This window comes from Conger conger, chromosome 14, assembly GCF_963514075.1.
Source record: "Conger conger chromosome 14, fConCon1.1, whole genome shotgun sequence".
NCBI lineage: Eukaryota > Metazoa > Chordata > Actinopteri > Anguilliformes > Congridae > Conger > Conger conger.
Window position 1 is genome coordinate 10,362,874 of NC_083773.1, and position 18,771 is coordinate 10,381,644.

At 41.8% G+C, this 18,771-nt stretch overlaps 3 protein-coding genes across 4 annotated transcripts; 1 reads left to right on the forward strand and 2 right to left on the reverse strand.

Moving 5' to 3' along the window:
- Positions 1–378: 378 nt before the first annotated feature.
- Positions 379–2,775, reverse strand: pdrg1 (p53 and DNA-damage regulated 1). 2 transcript variants are annotated; one of them, XM_061220050.1, is made up of 5 exons: positions 2,614–2,773; positions 2,054–2,132; positions 1,483–1,557; positions 1,314–1,394; positions 379–908 (listed from the first exon to the last, which is right to left on the reverse strand). In XM_061220050.1, the coding sequence occupies exons 1-5, from the start codon at positions 2,695–2,697 to the stop codon at positions 826–828; spliced, it is 402 nt and encodes a 133-aa protein (XP_061076034.1). In that variant the 5' UTR covers positions 2,698–2,773; the 3' UTR covers positions 379–825. The 2 variants fall into 2 exon arrangements, with proteins under 2 accessions (XP_061076034.1, XP_061076036.1); XM_061220052.1 differs by lacking the exons at positions 1,314–1,394; positions 1,483–1,557 and having other exon boundaries at positions 2,614–2,775.
- Positions 2,776–3,097: 322 nt separating this feature from the next.
- fam217bb (family with sequence similarity 217 member Bb) lies at positions 3,098–6,985 on the reverse strand. Its single transcript, XM_061220048.1, has 5 exons — positions 6,530–6,985; positions 6,256–6,368; positions 6,027–6,150; positions 5,507–5,577; positions 3,098–5,383 (listed from the first exon to the last, which is right to left on the reverse strand). The coding sequence occupies exons 2-5, from the start codon at positions 6,360–6,362 to the stop codon at positions 4,114–4,116; spliced, it is 1,572 nt and encodes a 523-aa protein (XP_061076032.1). The 5' UTR covers positions 6,363–6,368; positions 6,530–6,985; the 3' UTR covers positions 3,098–4,113.
- On the forward strand, positions 6,328–9,563 carry ppp1r3db (protein phosphatase 1, regulatory subunit 3Db). Its single transcript, XM_061220049.1, has 2 exons — positions 6,328–7,285; positions 7,891–9,563. Exon 2 carries the CDS (start codon positions 7,920–7,922, stop codon positions 8,829–8,831), a length of 912 nt encoding a protein of 303 aa, XP_061076033.1. The 5' UTR covers positions 6,328–7,285; positions 7,891–7,919; the 3' UTR covers positions 8,832–9,563.
- Positions 9,564–18,771: the final 9,208 nt, after the last annotated feature.

The following is an 18,771-nucleotide window of genomic DNA, read 5'->3' on the forward strand; positions in this document are numbered from 1 at the left end:
TCCAATACATTTTAATGCAAGAGGCATCCGACAACCTTACGACACTTCCGCAGTACTGTTGGGAAACAGCATGGAGGATATATCGAACAGTCGTCAGGATGTTTCAGAAATGGTACATATTTTGAGGACAAAGTAGTTAGGCTGTTTTGTGGTACAGGTACAGAAAGAAATGTATAGTTCACATCAGGGCTTGCTACTCTATATAAGGTTTGGAATGTTTTGCTTTTGAAAATACATGTCCAGGAACAGCTCTCCAAAACAATCCTCTCTCACCCATTTTGGGTAGAACACAAATTGTAATGCTGGATCAGTCTGTACCAACAAAGGCTAAAATTAGGAAGATATGCGTTAAGAGAAAGCTCAACAAAAAACTCAAGCTTTTGTAAAGTAATCGTCTTTATTTTCCAATTTCGTCTTTTGATTTTTTGTTAATGGACACAGTTTGATGAGCAAGCTTGATGCAAGACTGCTATAGCAGAAGCTTGTCAGTGATACAAATACAGATACAGTACAGTACACCAGTCATTCCATCTGCTAATAAACACAACATACATTCAGGAGAAGTAATGTGTACTTTGTCTTCAGTCCTTTACCATATTAAACTGCATCGCCAAATGCAAGCTTTTTCACCTGGTAAAAATAAAAAAGGTACAAAGGGTGCACGCTGTAGTCCACAGTAGATGAAATTCCAGTCTCTCTTCCTCCAACTCGGAAATAATGGTAATGAATCACTTCACAGACTGACTGATCTTGAAGCATCCACTTTCCTCAATTTCTCAAAGAATGTCAAGTTCAGTTGCTTTCACATACAACCAGTAGTGAAACTCATCTCTTCAGGAGACTGTGGATTGCTTTAATCTCATCGCTTGTTAGAGGAGAGAGGTTGTAGCCGGTCAGCTCAGGTTTTCCTATGGATGAACAAATACAATTGAAACCTTTAGTTTTCAATGCATTCACATAATTTACAAAGAAAATGTCTTGTCTCTTTAAAAATCAAAACAAAAGCACTACAGCGAACCACAAAACAGAAAGATGCCAAACTGGTATTTTTGAAACCTTAACATTCATGAAAACAAGAGAAGAGATTTATTCACTGGATCATGAAACAAACTTTCAAATCATACTTGAATCATGTCAAGTACAATTGCCACAGACCAATACTACTGCATTTCATGTTAATGAGATACACATCATGCAATAAATATAGAATCCCCCAAAAGAACACCATTACTTTCAAAGTAAAAGCTGTTAAAGTTCCCCCCTAACAGGAGTGGCGAGAGTGGAATTGCAATTTCAACAAAAACAGGCCTTACCCTGCAGGTCATTGAGATGATTTACTTTTGCTTTCAAACGTTTACGGAGATCACTTATTTCCCTGTCCAGCTGCTCTTGATCTATCCACATAACAGATCATCATGAGAACTTGGAAATAAATGAATACATTTAAAAATCCATTTGCCATTTGTTGTGGTCATTGTTTACCTTTTTGAATCATGTTCTTTGTTGTAGCCTTGGGTAGTTTTATAAACATATTCCCAAAACAAACCTTTACTTTACCTGCAAGATATGTTGGGGAAGCAAAAGGTCAGTAAACATGTGAAATGTAGTCACCAGATAAAATGTACACTTCAAATCACAAGGAATTGCAGGAAAGTGCAGAAACAAGTAAGGAAATTGGAATTTAGCTAGGTCTTGACTGGAGACCAGTTTATTAGTTGAATCAGGTGTCACCCTTTTGGATAAGACTGGGCACCCTGCCCTGAGCTAGCTGGACAGCTACTTTATATTAACTTAATAAGCAACCATAGCTAGCTAGCCAGAGAGTACAGCAGGGCTTCCCAACCCTGCTCCTGGAGATCTGCCGTCCTATAGGTTTTCCATTTCAACTCTAATTCTTCTAACTAGCTAATTAGCAGCTCAATAAGATCTTCGTTCTGTTGAATGAGGTGTACGTTGTTATGGTTGCAGTGCAGACCGACGGTAAGGTTAGATCTCCAAGAACAGGGTTGTGGAGCATTTTAACACCATTTAGGCTGCAGTTAAACAATTTTACCTTCGGACTGCTGGCTGACATCCCGGAGCGCACTGAGAGCTTCTCTATTTCTGTGTCGTTTCACGTCGAGGTCAACCATCTGAAATCCAAAACAACATTGACTGTAACTGCAGTGCTAGACTGCGACAAGCTAACTACTGCTTGACGTTAGTGCAACTACGTTAGCTAACTTACTGCTACGTACTATTATTAACACTGCTAGCTAGTTACTGCTAACGTCAATATACACTATTTTGATAACTTTGCTGACTTAGCAGAGCGTATAGATTAACTCCATAGCCCAGCAAACGTAAACTCACAGTGTTCCGAACAGAACACGGGGAAGTGGCCGCTTCCACTAGAGGTTAACGTCCGTAAAATTGTACGTTTTTTTTATTTTAGTTGCACTGTTCGAAACAGCCAACTGTGTTCGGGACACGTTGCGTATACTTTACTAGTACGAGCTAGCTACGAGCGATTGGCTAATTTCCCTTGCACATTATTCCAAACGACATAGCTAGCTAGTCTGTGTTCACTTTGAAGGTATCTATAATTCCATTCTCTGTTAGCTTTGAAATTACCTGTTGTTTATCAGAAAGAACATCTTCTGCCGCCACCTCAATTTCGGTCAAATATTTCAGTATGTGTTGCGATTCGTCGTCCATGATGTATTCAGATTGAGGATTTGAATCACCAGACTGAGACTGTCCAAGACTCCAGGAAACAACGACTACGTGAAACATGGTTCCGGGGCTTTATGGGCAGACAAATAGGTTTTTGGGCAGGCAAATAGGGTTTCTACATTTTCAGGATTAAAACTAACCTAACCTAACTAATTTAAAAACGATAATTAATAAACTACCGGGCTAATGTCCGCGCTGTCCTCGGATTTACTTAAGCGACTTTTCTTCGAAATTCCAGAAACTGTGCTACAGACCGTACAGATACGGATACCGTTTCTACATTATTCGCCATTAATAATATACCAATAAATGTGTGCCTATGTAACACGTTTTCTGTAAGTCGAATGTAATGCATACTAACTACAGAATGAGAGTCGAGAGGTGGAAAGCAAACAAAATTTATTTCATGCTTTACAAATAGAGGCATTCAAAAAACTTGATAATGAGTACATTGCTTGGTTCTTGATGAGTACAATCTTCAAATATGAGGTAACAGATGTTTAATCTGTTTATCCCTGATTCATGAAAATAAGCTTCTTCTTTTTTTCTGTGACATTCGAGCGTGTATTGCATGCTACTGCTGCACAAACCACAGTGCACCTAAACTAAAACCATGTTTTCAATAAACGATAAAGAACATTCACATATAATCACTACAGAAACCAAGACCATAAAAGCTAACATATTATGGGAAAAAAACACATCACATGTAAATTGTGTAAACAATGCGAAATGCACATCCAGAAATATCTGCTATTTTCAATATTTCAATAACTATAACAATTTAAATATGTTTATCTGCTTATCAAAACCGTTCATAGTAGTAAAATATATGTATGCTCCATTCAACGTTGTTACTCCTGTATTGTATAACTGCCATAGGGGGAGATGTGCACAAGGTCTTCTGACATCATAATTATTTTTTTTACACAACACAACACAAAATATATATGCAATTCAATATTCTTTTCTTTTTTTTCCTTTTTTTATAGCTTGACATACTGACAGTATCTGACAACATAAAAAAAATAGTATTAATCCAATGTATTTAAATTTGGATTATTAATAATCCAAGTTCATTTAACTTTTTTTCTCATCATCAAACTGACTTCAGTGATGAAAAACCATTTATTCAGTCTTAGACAATTGTTAAAAGCATTGAGTTGTATTCATTTTTGTATGTACTTAAAGCAAAAAACACCTCACTACAAGTGAGGCTTGAGTATTTGATGGCAATAACACTGTGTGCTAACTAGTAGATTATTACAGCACACAGAAGCTTTATCTTTCTGTCAATGATGGTATTTAATTTTCCAAGATGTTTTGCTAATGCATTCAAGACTTTTATAGTGCATGGAAGATGGAGAACCTTAGGGATTGAAACAAATTCACCTGGCCTTAATTAGTGGCAAATTCAACGTGTTTCACCTTCCCATTGGGCCGAGCAGTGGGCGGACCCTTAGAGACGGGCGAATGGGCTTTGACTGTTTTGGCAGCACATGGTTTTGGATCTTGTCCAACCACGCCTGCTCTCTTTCTCTCATTTCCACCCCTCACTGGGCTGACCTCTCTCAAACTCCCATAGCGGGCACCCTTGCCGCCCAGCTGTCCCTTCGGCCTGCTGGTCCCAGCCCCGTTGCAGGAGTTCCTAGGGCCTGGCTGGAGCTTGCTGGTGGGACTCTGCGCCGGGGAGGGGTTGCGAATGTTCCCCACGGCCTGCATGCGCTTTATGTGGCTGTTCCCCATCAGCGGGCTCCCCGGCTTCTTCCCCCAGGCGCCCGGCCCGGGGTCGGCAGCCGGGACCCGGCTCTCGCTGCTGCTGCGCTTGGGGGGGACGCTGGCCTGCGCCCGGCGCTCCAGCAGGGGGCTGAGCCGCGAGTGGCGCTGGTAGGCGTACGAGCGGCAGCTCCCGTTGCAGAAGGGGTAGCGGATGCGGCAGTGCGGGCAGAAGCGGCCCGAGAGCTGCATGGAGGAGGGGTTCCCCAGGGAGGAGAGGAACGCCAGGGGAAAGGCACGCTGGCACTGCCGCAGGCTCTTGGGGGAGCTGAGGTGGGCGGGGGGCGCGGTGTGAGGCCGGGGCCGGCTAGCAGACACCGGGGCCACGGGCTTGCCGCCCTCCTCCTGGACCGTCTGGATCTGGAGCCACTCCAGCTGCAGCAGCCGCTCCAGATACTTCTCCAGCTTGCCCACCGGCCTGGGTCGGGGGGCGCCCCTGCCATCGGTGTTGAGGAACAGGGCCAGCTGCCGGAGGCTCCAGGTGTTAAAGGGCGGGGGCAGGAAGTCCGGGTAGCTGTATGCGCCGTGGCTCAGCCCACGGGGGCCGGGGAAGGGCGGGGGGAAGTCGTTGGGGTTGATGACCTCAGCCCTCAGGTTGAGGTGCGGCGGGGTGCAGGGGGAGGGCAGAACAGGGAGCCTCTCCGAGTCAGAGAGGTCGCTTGCGCTGTCCGTGTCCTCCTGCTCGTACAGCTGCAGAGACTCCAGGGTGGGCGCCTGCAGCTCCAGCACCTCATGCTGCAGCTCAGAGCTGGGGGTCAGGGGGAGGGACAGCCCCCGCCGGCTCCGGCCCCAGTGGGCTCTGTCGTTCTCCCCACGGCACTGTGACCCCAGCTCTCTCTCCTCAGCTCGACCTTTAGGTGGGGGCACCAGAGACTTCTGGACCAGCCCTGCACTGCAGAGGCAAGTCACCGTGTTAGCCAAAGCACAGCAGCCTTTCGAAAGGTGGAAAGGTAACAATGCATGAAAAAGACAACAGACACCCTTGAACCCAGGAAGGTCCTCTAGTTGAGCTCACCTGAGCAGACTGCGGTCATCTGTGATGGAGTGAGTGTCAGGTTTGGCCCTGTTCCCCTTGCGCTGTGAGCCCTGCAGACACATAAAAGATTCAACCTGACAAATATGTAATTCATAATATACAAATTGGACATCACTTTGAGCTTCAATCAATTACTATTGCTATTCAATGAACCAATGATATAATCAAAATATATTGTTTGTAAATGCAATGTTATGTTGTTTCTGAAACTGGGATCGAAAAAGGAAATTAAAGTCAGCTTTAAATGTGTGGCAAATTTGTTTAAGATATACAAATGTAGCCCAGTTTTCACCTACAGTGAATTCTGCTGCAAAATACTTTGGCTTGTGTCATATTATATGCTGCATGCTATCAAATGGCACTGGGCTATACTGGGCTATCAAATAGCAATGTCTCAAGAGAAATTACAAAGACAGCAATGCAGGACTATCTCTCAAACAAGAGCTAAACTATAAGGTAGCGTGCCCTTTTTTCTACTGTCACCCCGTGGGCTCCCTACCGAAAGGTTTACTCTCTCTACGGCTGGAGGGCTGTCCTTGCCCTCCCGTGCAGAGGCATGTTTTGGCTGCGCTCCTGTTTTTTTCTGGGGCTTGCAATTCTGTCCCACTTTCCCTTTCTTGGAACTGTAAAAATAAAAACAAATTCATATTAAAAATGAATACTAAATAAACATGGCAATTTATCTCTCACACAGGTGATGCATGATGGTACCCATCATTAATCGTTACCTTGCCATTTGACTGTTGATCCCAGAATTTTTTGTCCTGATTCTTTCCTTAACAGAAATCTTCTTCGAGGCAGTTGTTGTTGCTCGTTCCTGAAGTATAGGTCCCATCGTTCGCTGGAAAAAGAGTAGCGTACCGCTCTCCACCGTGTTTCTAGCTACATTGCTCAGGTAATTCACCCGAAGCCTCAGGTGGCCTCGCTAGGATGCTACACAACGCTCTGTTTGTCATATACGTCGTTATTCCAGAAAATAAAACAATGAATTAAATAAATTACCCAATTTAACAAGGTTGGGTGATGCTCCCGTCAACACAATATAGCTTAATAACGCTAGTTCTGCTTAGCGACGTTATGTCTCCGCATACGACCTTATTTGGCTTCAGTTGGCGAGGGAAAATGTTTCCTTTTACTAAGCTATGGCTGGATGTTTAGCCTATATATATTTCTTAGTTGTTAAATTATCGAGCTCTTTGTGAACGAAGACCTCTCCGTCTATTTCGATCCCATGTTTGTTTATTTCATCTGCTGTTTCTTACGTCCAGCTGTTTTAGCGTCACATGCAGAGCATCATGGGAAATGTATGAAGTAAGCAAAACCTGCTCACTTAATTTATCAGCGATTGCCTATGATGGGTGAATCAATCCTGTAATGCACGTGTTAAATCGCCTGTTAAAAACACGAACATTCATACAAATGGATACGTGATACATTCGCAATACCATTCGTGCTCTTCTGGTTCACCACCATACTACACTTCCCATTATAACCTTCGGTTATTTAAATGTCAAGGGTTGTAGCTAGCTAGTTACGTCAGTTGTGTAACATCCACTTTACGAGGCGAAAGCGTGCAGAGGAATGGAGTGACTTGTCAATTAATTTTGTGGCTAGATTTAGCCAGCTATCACAATATAATGTGATTGTTGGCTCCAACATGCATCATATGTGATTCTGATAATTTACCAAGCCATTCACTGCTTTGTATTGTTCCGTTTTTAGACAGAACAAAGATAGCTCTAGATAGCTATAATTCAGGTAAGACACGCCTCCTGTCACTGTCTATGATTTTAAGGGAATTGAACTTCAGAAGTCTAGACAAGATGAGCGTGAAATGTATACCTCGTCGGTTCTTGGACTAGGGCAGGGAACCTGGCCAATGACGCGAGTGCCGTAATCGGTCTGGAAAAGTTCTGCAAGTACTTGCGAATATCACTAGCTAAATTAACTCTGCGTACTTAAGCCAGTAGCATAAAGTCTGCTTGCTAGATCCCTATCAATGATTGAATTAAATGCAATATACGCTATATTTTAGCAAGCTTGGTCTCAAACTAGCTAGTGCATACGCTGAACTGTCTTTTTGCTACCGCAGTTGGACGAAGACTGTATAAGGCGGTCAGTGTTAGTAAATTTGAAAGTGTTGCTTTTCCTGTTTCAAATGATTCCTTGTTTCCAATGTTGTGGCTAATGTTTTACGTTACTTTTGAAACTTGATGCAAGAAGAAAAACTTCGCTGCAATTAGAGAATTTAATGGTCGTGCTTTTAACATTTTCTACTCGTTAACAGAACGTCTTTACGTATTTTATTCGTAAATTGTCATTGAGTGTATCCGTTTTCTCCTATGTCATTTTGTCGCTGCAAGGTGTCTCAGAGCTATTGTGTGGGTTAATTATGGCGAAGGGTCGTGGATGGTGGCAAGAGGAGTCCCTCCAAGGCAGGAGCGGGATTGAACTGGCCACTGGTTTGAGCACTGTGTCCAGACCCCCTGTCACTATTCGACTGGGGGAAATTTTGAAGCCAGAGGCAGAGAGAAAACCTGTGAAGATCCGACCACCCAGCCCAAGGACACCCACACGCAGGGAGCCTGTTTTCGGGCGGAGCATCTCATTTGAGCCCACACCCAAACCCATCATAAGGAGACGTGCGCAGTCCCTGCCCTCTACCAGGGAGCAAAAGATTAGATCTCACAGAATGCAGGTGCGCTTTGTGGACTCTCTGGGCTTGGATCTGGAGGACGTTAAGGTGTTCAAAGCTGGCGATGACCCCTTAGTGCCTCAGCATGTTATCTCCAAGCTTCTAATGAGCTCCGAACTGGCTTCGGGCAAGCACTTGGAAATTTCTTTGCCCTATTTTAAGCCCGCATTCCCTGAGAATCTGGGAGAGCAGCCAGATTTTTTGAATATTCTGTGTCGTCAGCAGGTGTCCCTGGAGCGGGTTGTGTGTTCTGATTCGGGCATCACAGGCACTGCACAAGTCCTCAACTTGGCCTTTGAGAAAGAGGTCACGGTGCACTACTCTTTCACCAACTGGAGGAGCAAAGCAGACTCAAAGGCAAGCTGGGCGTCCTCTGTTAACAGGAACCGAATGGCCGACGAACCAGACTCTGATATTTTTCGTTTCCGCCTGCCGGTTCCGCCCTTCATCCTGCAGCCTGGTGCTGTCCTGGAGTTTGCCATTTGCTTCCAAGCTGGGGGCTCTGAATTCTGGGACAATAATAATGGACACAACTACAAGCTGACCTGCCACAGCTACAAGCTGACCGTCCCCAGGGAGTGCGAGGATAGCATGGTGCACTTCATATAACTGGCCACTAGGTGCTGCCATGCACAAATTGCCTCAAATGTCCCTGAATAACTGAGCACTTAACTAGATGATGAGATGACTTTTCCATATCTACTGCACCTGTGTACCAGGGCTGTACGTGCCCTTAAACATGAATTTGTTATGCAGAAGGCGACATATGCAAAATACTTTGTGATTTCTACAACTAAAGTTTTAATTAAAAATTAATCATAATAATAACTCAGTATGATTATGACATTGACTGGAACTGTTGTTAAAATGAAAGGTTGGTTTTAAATTCTGGAATTCTGATTTTACATTTTGTACTTTTTCATTATAAATCTCATCTTCGTGTGACTTGTGTACATAACAATATACTTACATTTGAAGCATGTCACGTCTGTGAGCTGTTGCAATGATTCATAGTTCAGTTTTTTAAGGTTTTATACATTTTGTAAAATAATATGATTGACTGTAATAGGCCTATTCTAAAATGTCTAATGCCATATGTCATTTCTAATCCATCAGCACCATAAATACAGTAGAATGGTATACTGTAAAAAGTGCTGTAAAAACTCTTCAGCCAGTAAATTACTGTAAAATGTACAGGGACATTTTTTACAGTGCGCAATGTAATGTCCTTTTTTCTTTTAAACTAACACAGCAAAGTTGTTTGCTTGACAAATATGCTTGCTTTTGTCTTTTTTGTTATTTTTGTGCTTTCAAAGTAAATTAAATCTGTCTCTTATAGAAGTGTCGTTATTTCTATCGTACTATTTAGATTCATAGCCTTACTACTTGATAGATGCAGTTCTGGGATTTTTTTTACATCATTTGTAATGACTAAATGTCTCCCATTAAACATGTTCAGGTGTGTTGTTCTTAAATAGTTTGCATCGCATATCAGTTCATTGAAATTACCTAATAACTGGAAACCGTTTCAAAGCTGGCATTAATATTTTGCAGAACTGGCATCCAGTGACCTTTAACTCAGGGGTTGCCAAACTGAGGTCTGGAGTCCCTGCAGATCCACAAATGAATCCAGGGTGCTTGGCAAAATGGATTGTTTTTACATCCATATTTAATAGATTGACTTAGGAGACTTTTAAGCCCTTTGGTTTGTGCATCATTGTGTGATTACAGTACATTTCAGATATTCCCTGTTCTGATTTGCTGATTGTCTTCTATAGATCCACAATATAATGGAAGCATGATATTTTCAATGCTTCAAATATGCAGTGTGTTAAATACCCACTGTATTGCTGCCTGCAGTAGATGGATGATAGGATGAATAGTTTATATAATTGCATTTTACTGAGGTCAGGGTCATTGGCCATAGGATGGGCATTTAGGGGGCCTGATTGAATCAGTATTGCCAGTTATCAGTTGATGTCCACTATGTCAACTATGCATGCACAGGTGATTTGCAAGACAATATTCCTAAATTGCTATATTAAACATATATTCATAGAACACTCTACAGACAATACTATTCAAATCAATGTCATTTATTTTGCAACAGGCTAATTACACAGCCTTGCATGTGCCACACTCAAACAAAGTTTCTATGTGGGTGCGACAGGCATTGGTGAATTCAGTATCCATCCTTACTCTAATGTTATCCGCAGTGTATTTTGGTGGTGAACGGTTCAGAAGTGGAGGATCGTGTTGCTTCGCGGATACAGACGAATATGAGGAGGTCGGGGAGTAGCGCCTCGCCCGCCTCAGCGTTATTGGCTCGGCCGCTGGTGAGATGCGTCGCTCCTGCCCTTTCACTCGCTCAGTTTCCTCTGATCTGACCCCGGGGCCGACCTGAAAAGGAGCGCTGCTCGAAGGTCAAGCATGTGCTGTCAACCCGTGCAGCTGTCTGGCAGCCCCAGTGGTAAAGGCCTTCATAGGAAGGCATTCCTCTGCCTGCCCTGGCAGCCACAGCTGTTCACATGTCACCGATATGAGGCATTCTCTGAAAATAACCTACTCAAAAAAAAAAACAACAACAAAAAAAATTCAGCTTTAGTTCATTCCTACAGTCTGGTCTGTTCGATTCCTAGGAGTGGACCTGATTATTTATTTATTGCTTGGAGATTGATGTACGACTATGAGAACTGGCGATTGAAACTGGCTGTTTCAGTGCATTGGATGAGGCCCAGTAGGACTGGTCGGGTGATTGTATGTGATGGAGTAGTTTTATGGAGATAGACTTTTTTGGGGGGGGGTTTGTCAATTGTGCATATTTCTTGTAACACACTGATGACCAGGCAACACTCTCAGAAGTTATCTTATGTGTGATCAGAATCACCCTGTATGTTAATTTAGCCAGTGAGTCATGGTAATGTATCCAGTTGGTAGCTCTTGGAGAATCCAAATAGCGTGTCTGAGGTTCGAGGATGACTGTATATAAAAAGTTCAGCAACTTGTCAGCAATGTCCTTGCCAGTTTAAGTGCCTTCACAAACAGTTGACTTAAACATTTTGTTTGCTTTATATGGGGCAAGTTTCCCATGGGCACTCTTGTTACCATTCCAGATTTCAATGCTTCGTGAAAATGGCTGTAAAATCCTCTGAAACTCATTTTAACCGGTGAAGGACTCTATCTGTTGATGTGACTGCCTAGATGACAGTTTGGCTGAAGAATCAAGTTTGGGAGACACATTTGATCATTGGCAAAAAAAAATATTAAAAAAAAAAAATTCAAAATCTGTCATAAAAAAGTAGAATGAATGCGCCACACTTATGCTCTTTGCTAAAATACACATTTTTCACAATTTTCTATTCAAACTTGACCTGCTGTGCTGAATGTTCTGCCATTTTATTTATCTTAAAAAAGATTTTTTTATTGTCTGGTTATTGTTTTTCCTGAATTTGGAATACCCAATTTGTGGCCCATTGCATTGTGGCAGCATCATGTGTAGGAAAGTGCAGATTAATGCTCCCCATAGCGATGCTCAGCTGCTAATTATTTTCATTATGCAGTACCCCAGCTGAGCTGTGTATTCATGCATTAGCATGCGGCTGATTGGCCAGAGCAATCGGTTTTGGCTGAAAACTCTAAAAGTGGTTTGCAGAAAAGTGTCAGGTGTCTGCAGTGAAGCTCACTGTACTGTGAGACTGGTTTTCAAATGAGCCAGCTTGACATTTGAACTTTGTTCTGCTAGCCCTGGTTTCAGTGTCAATGTCATAGTCCATCTTTTCCAGTCACAAACACACAGCACTGCCCCATTGTTATATCTGTACTATATTTGGGGTGTAGACTGTGTTATGGAAGTAAAGCTGTTTACGTTTTTTTTAGGGAATTTGGAATGTGTTTCAAAAACAGTATATCAATTTCTGTAATGGTAAAATTCAATATGACTGTAATTATAAGTGCATACATTACCACTTGCAGCAGTTTACTTGCTGTTTCTTTTTGTGCCTACTTGAGTATCATCTAGTGAAGTGAAGGTTCATGAACCCCATAATGGAGTGGAGTTACTGTGTGCTGCCAATCACTGGCTCTTTACCAATCAACATATTACACTCTACAGCAAAGCACAATGGTTTGAATCAGTTATTAATGTTAAAACATAATTGATGGGCAGTACTTCAAAGGAATGTATTCAAAATTATAAATGTATTTAATACGTACGATGGTAGCTCCTGTTATTTGCATGACATTTACATTTTTATGCCTCTGTGCCACCTCCGTACAAACCAACAGGCGTCCTTGTATGTGACTCTTTTTGTTTTGTTTGCCAAACCCTGCCTACACCCATGCCACGTTTTTGAACCCTTATGCCAATAATTATTAAAGCTTATGCTAATGGATCAAAATGCATGCAGACATTTCTGCCCATTTCCCCTGATTTAGATTCACGATGGGTTTTTCCCTTTTCTTTTCTGGAATATATTATAGCAACCACGTGCACTTCCCTTGATCCATTTTCGAAATTGCTAACGCGTAGATTCATGAATAATAAAATGTTTTTATTAACCTTTGTGAGCAGGCAGGTCAGCTAAACTATTTTCAGGTTTGAAAGCAACCTGAGGAAATACGGCATACAGAGATAGAATAAAACAGAATAAATACCCTGAAACATTTATTTTTGGAACAAAATAATGTAGCACACAAAAGGGGCTTAACTCCGACGTCAACTATATGCACATTAGCCTTCGGTTAACGTTCCGCTCCACTGTTCTGTACTTTGCCATAGAATAGCCTCTGCATTTTCTCATAATAGGCGGTGTCCTCGAATGTTTTTGTTGACGACAAGTCCGTGCTTTGTAGGACGCATTCATAATGACCTATATAATCACGACTATTTTCGATTACTTTGTCGTTAAATTCCCAATAGGCTAACTGCATAGCTGAAAGTGTACGGAACCTGAATATTTTACATTCTCCTACAACACGGCACAGGTTTTACTTTTCGTGTTACAACCAGTAGGCTATTCCTAGTTGTAGCCACTAGAGGACAGTGCATCACATAATATACGTATCTGCGTAAGGGCAGTTTTGATACAAAGGAATGTTTTGCAGACGGTGATTACATTTTTTAGATATATAATTATTTCAAACCGTACGCCTTTATTATTGAAAAATATGAGTAAGGAAAACTCGAGAAATGATGTCAAGTATGCCAAAGCCATCGAAAATGAAATCCCTAAAAATGAATTGAAATGTCAATTGAATTTGAGAATGTACCTCTTCTTTGTCTGTCTTAGTCCTGATAGGTTATTTGTTTGATCCATTTAATACCTTCAAACAATTCACATGGAAACAAAACAGCGGTCTCTGCAATTCTGCTACATTTAGCATTGTATTTGCACACACGATTTCACATATCTTCCTTTTGTGAAAAGGTGGCAGGCCCGAATCCTGTGTACTAGCTTTGGTCTACCTCTGTGTGAATGGAATAGCCAGTTGGAAGGGTGGGGTATGAGCATTGAGTTGAGTGGGTATGGTCTGAAAAGCTCCGTGAAGTTGGAAAATGTTGCTGGCCACAATTTGTTCTGCGCACATGATCAGTTGGCTCATTCACGTACTACTTGTGAACACCAATGTGTGACGGTTTCTCAGAATGTTAGCCAATCAGCTACAAGATCTGGAAAGTTGAGGCAGTGATATAGTAATTCATATTCCATGAATATTATTTGCTGAAATAAAACCAGTTATACATTGGCTGTGCAGATATATGCATCGTTGAACCTCTTATCTAATCTTTAACAAATTGTAATATTTTAGCAGACAGCAAGAGACTACTGTTCTGAGATGCTAGTCTGTATTAAGGTTAAATCAAGTATCTTCTACCAATGTAAACAGAATTATCATCCTTTATATAATGAACTCCCAACTCTGGTTGAATTTGTGCGGAGGTGCTACTAAATACTGTAGGTGGCCTTCCTTTCCAGTTGATTGCTGTGCCATATCAGTTGGTGTTTGAAAGGCTCTTGAACAAGAGTAGGTGGGAGTTGACACATTGATAGCCATGATTTTTTTATATATGCGCTCTGTTGTAGGAAAACAGCCAAACAAATTAGTGTCTCGCATTACAGCATTAAACTTATGTGTAACAGCGCTCACAGATTTAGATGGTGCCTGGCAACCAACCAGACTGGAGAGATACAACTGTAATGCATCAGCATCACATTTCCTTCCCTTCCATCAACGCCTCCTCATGTTCAGAGTGTTTGGTCTGTAGATGAAAAATGAAGTACGGTACAAGTATAACCAAAGTTTAAATACATAAATAAGCTTGGAAGTTTGTTCTGCAGTAAATTCATTTTTTACACAGACAGATGAATAATCTCGGTTGTATATGTTTTATGTTGTATATGTAGTTTTCCAGAATGTCCCTATCCCAAAAAAAAAGGCTGAAGTAAATGACTTACTCCTTGCCCTTAACAAGTGAGAAATACTCCCTGTTACACAAAACGATCAGTACAGAACATATCCGACTCTGTTCACATGACTCGTGTGTTCATATCTGCCAGTGAGAGGGCTGTCTGTAATAGGAAGGTTTGAATCGAGCTAATGAAGGCCCTGCCTGGTGCCTAGCAGGGGGTTTCACACTGTTACAGTTCAGTGTCCTGGTGTGACTGAATGGGGCAGGAGAACAAGCCTGCTGAATGATGCTCCTCTTACTCACTCTCACAGTCATGATGCGTGAATCAGTGTGACCTAGATCGCCATGGTCCAGAAAAAATGTGCCCGTAGCCTTTGTTCTCCTTCTCAAAATACTCTTTGGTATGGTAAATGGTAAATGGTTGGCATTTATATAGCGCCTTTATCCAAAGCGCTGTACAATTGATGCTTCTCATTCACCCATTCATACGCACACTCACACACCGACGGCGATTGGCTGCCATGCAAGGCGCCGACCAGCTCGTCAGGAGCATTTTGGGGGTTAGTTGTCTTGCTCAGGGAAACTTCGACACAGCCCGGGCGGGGGATCGAACCGGCAACCCACCGACTGCCAGACAACTGCTCTTACTGACTGAGCCATGTTGAGTGTGATACAGTAATTTCAGTTCAGAAAACTCTCGAGGGCCACAGTATCTGCATGTTTTTAATGTATTTCACCACTCAATTGCTCAATTTAAATTATTTATTGGCTGTAGAGAGTTCTGTATTTCAAGTTGTCAAAAATCCTCAACAAAGAACATGGTAGACAGTCGACAATCCAGTATCGGTGGAGATTGGGAGGAGGATGCCAAAAACATGTTATATATTTAATTACATTTTTTTAAAATGTCAATGTACATCAAGTAGAGTTGTTCAGTAGTTATTGAGTATCATCTGCAATCTCATAGAAAACTGCGTTTGATACGTTCTGATAGTTTTCTTTTTCATGCTTTCATACTAGCCTTTATTATCTCCATATTAGTGTTGATGAATACACAGTAAAATATTACCTGCACACCTCGATCTGCTTTACCTTTTTCAACTGTGCATTTTGATATCCAGTATGAAATGGGGGTCTGATTGTGTTTTAGACAGTACTAACAGCCATACAGTGAAACACTTCAGAGACATGCTCATAACACAAATTATATGACCAGAGATGCTTTGTTTCTACCCCCAAAACATACCGTTTGTAGGAATGCAGGATTCAAACTGTAGCTGTTAGACAATAGCAAACTGCAGCAATGTTACAGAGTGGGCGGGCAGGTGGTAGGCTAAGCGATGTGATGGCAATGCAGTCTGAATGCACATCCGTATTGTCTCTGAGCTCAGACATGCCACTCACCGTTAGTGTCTGCCATCCCCCAGACGCAACAAGCAGGCCGTTACATCTCTGCTCTCTCTCTTCCCATCTCTCTCTCTCTCTTTCTCTCTCTCAATCTTTCTCTCTCTCACTGTTCAAGCCTCAGGCAATGCGGAGAAGGAGGAGGGAAAGCATGGCAGCATGAACTGGAAAGCCTAGGTTCTGCATTTGGCCTGGGAAGCCATTCAGGCTCTAATGAGGGCACTCAGTGAACAGAGAAGAGTTCATTTGAGGCATATCCACTGGGCTTCATCCATCGAGGAAACTCATTCCAGTGCTTGAGTTCAGAAACCACTCCTTATTTTCCGACTCCCGTCAGTAATAATTACATCACAGTCCCCTGCTCCAGTGAATATTATTTTCCTTATTCATTACATTTCCTTGAAAGAGATACAGAAAAAGCACTTGTATTTATAATGAGACCGTGGTGTATTAGCAACATTTTTATGAAAGCTTGTCACAGCCTATTTTCATTTTTTTGAAGTTTTCTGGTCTTGCCATTTTGGTCCCCTTAATAGATATTGTCATTTTTGTCTCTGTCCAATTTCAATCTTTTTTTCTCTCAGAAAAACGTTTATAATTAAAAATATCAGTTACAAAATAAGCAGTTTTGCTCCATGAGTACTTTCAGAAAGGAAATTTAAAATTTGACATTCTATGAAAATAATGCAAAGATATGTCATTTCTAACAATGCATGCCTGCTGACAAAGAAGGAACTCACCATACAAGGGGAACAATGAACCAGTCAATACCAGGGTCCTGCAAAAAGCAGTTAGAAACACATTCAATGTACACACAAGTGTTCAGAAGGAGAGAAAGTCTATTCATCCATCTGCCTTTGGCCTCCACCCATTACAGCAGTAGCATAATGTGATAGTTGGGTTTGTGTTCACCAGCGCACTACTGTTACTGACCTCATTCTGACCGGAATATAGGCTCTGTTTCACTGACATCGTGTGCATATGAAAAGATGTGCCCGTAGTCTTTGTTCTCCTTCTCAAAATACTCTTGAGTGTGATACAGTAATTTCAGTTCAGTAAACTCTCGAGGGCCACAGTATCTGCACGTTTTTAATGTATTTCACCACTCAATTGCTCAATTTAAATTATTTATTGGCTGTAGAGAGTTCTGTATTTCAAGTTGTCAAATGTCCTCGACAAAGAACATGGTAGACAGTCGACAATCCAGTATCGGTGGAGATTGGGAGGAGGATGCCAAAAAATATAGGCATATAAAATATAGGAATATAGGCTCTGTTTCACTGAAATCATGTGTATTGTGCATGGTGGACATTTCAAATTACAAGGACTGATTTTCTTTTTACCCAGCATGCTTTTCACTGCTCATCCAGTGAAACAAATTGTGACCGCACTGCACATTTCTATGATGAAACTTCTTTCCCTCAAGCCTTTGAGCAGGCTCGCTGCGTGGCTGTCAGTCGAACTACGGAGTTTCTGGGTGGAGCTCCAAGGTTTCCCTGCGGACTATGCGATTGGGCATGCTGTGCCGCCCGCTGTGTGCCCTGGAATGAGCGGGGAGTCCGGAGGAGTGGAGTCGGGAGTTTTGCTGGGATCTCGAGGGTGACGTGCGCTCTACTGGTGGGAAGTAGCGTGATGCCCTTAGCTGCATTACTATGCTTCATTATGCAGCCATAGCATTCACATCAACACCGGTCACCCAATGTATGGGCCTGGTGGGGCTTGGTAATTATATAACAGCAAAGAATACAGCCTTTTTGGATCTGTTCCTTACTCTAACGTTGCTCTAATCACTATCTAATGCAAACGGTAACGTTATAGCTCTAAATCCTAAGCAATCCTATTTTTCATTTCTTGTAACTCACCTAATTGACTTCAATAGTTCCTGTCAATTACTGTCAAAATATGGATATTTCCGAAGTCTGCATTTTCTCTAAGAATGTGAATCAAAGATTTTCAAATATTGCTATTTATATGACCAGATATAAATATTATGTCCACAAAATCTTGACAAATGTCCAAAATTTAATCTCACCTGCCACTGTGTGCATGTTTTCCCTCAGTCATGCACTAAGACAACAGCAAGATCATATGCTTAATACAGAGTAAAAAAAAATACACAGTCAATTGCTGCAGTAAATTGCCTGATTGGGGAAGAGAGTTATTTTATTGTTTTGTTATTAGTTATTTTTAAGTCCAATCTGAGTGTTAAAAAAACAGCAATATCAGAGCGGAATATCTAAGCAGAATGTCCCCAGATACCAGCAGTCTAGGGACGGGTGTTCTGTGCCAGGAGTCCCTTTACAACAGAACCATGGCCCTTCTGTTAGCCCCCATATGGAGCTATATGGTTCTATCTGCATTCTGAGAGGCTTTCAGATATTGAGCTTCAAAGATACCAAAGTGAATTGGCTCCAAACAGATAAAACCTTTACATTTTTGCATTTTTTCATACTTTCCAACAGTATTTTTGTGTAAAACTTCACATACATCACCACATATTTATGACTAACTTAGAACTTACTGTTAGAACCTTATAAGTCTAAGGTCTCGTATTCGCACTGGAGACTGTTCACAGGCTAGGCTATGCAGCTTGTGTTGCAGCTTTAGAGATGTGTCTCTTTTCTTCTGTTTTCTACACTTCCAATTGTCTGTTTGGCTGTGTTGTTGGGGGTGGGAGCCTGCTGTCTCCTCTCCAGTTGGTTATGTCTGTAGAGTCTGCAATGGAAGCAATCACCT

What these genes read in the sequence shown, in the direction of transcription:
- pdrg1 (XM_061220050.1), bottom strand. Translation starts at nt 2,697, where the DNA reads ATGGACGACGAATCGCAACACATACTGAAATATTTGACCGAAATTGAG. An exon ending in TGTCAGCCAGCAGTCCGAAG is followed by an intron (nt 1,558 to 2,053) that starts GTAAAATTGTTT and finishes CATATCTTGCAG; the next exon opens with GTAAAGTAAAGGTTTGTTTT. An exon ending in TCATCTCAATGACCTGCAGG is followed by an intron (nt 909 to 1,313) that starts GTAAGGCCTGTT and finishes GTTCATCCATAG; the next exon opens with GAAAACCTGAGCTGACCGGC.
- fam217bb (XM_061220048.1), bottom strand. Translation starts at nt 6,362, where the DNA reads ATGGGACCTATACTTCAGGAACGAGCAACAACAACTGCCTCGAAGAAG. An exon ending in ATCAACAGTCAAATGGCAAG is followed by an intron (nt 6,151 to 6,255) that starts GTAACGATTAAT and finishes TTATTTTTACAG; the next exon opens with TTCCAAGAAAGGGAAAGTGG. An exon ending in GATGACCGCAGTCTGCTCAG is followed by an intron (nt 5,384 to 5,506) that starts GTGAGCTCAACT and finishes TTGCCTCTGCAG; the next exon opens with TGCAGGGCTGGTCCAGAAGT.
- ppp1r3db (XM_061220049.1), top strand. Translation starts at nt 7,920, where the DNA reads ATGGCGAAGGGTCGTGGATGGTGGCAAGAGGAGTCCCTCCAAGGCAGG.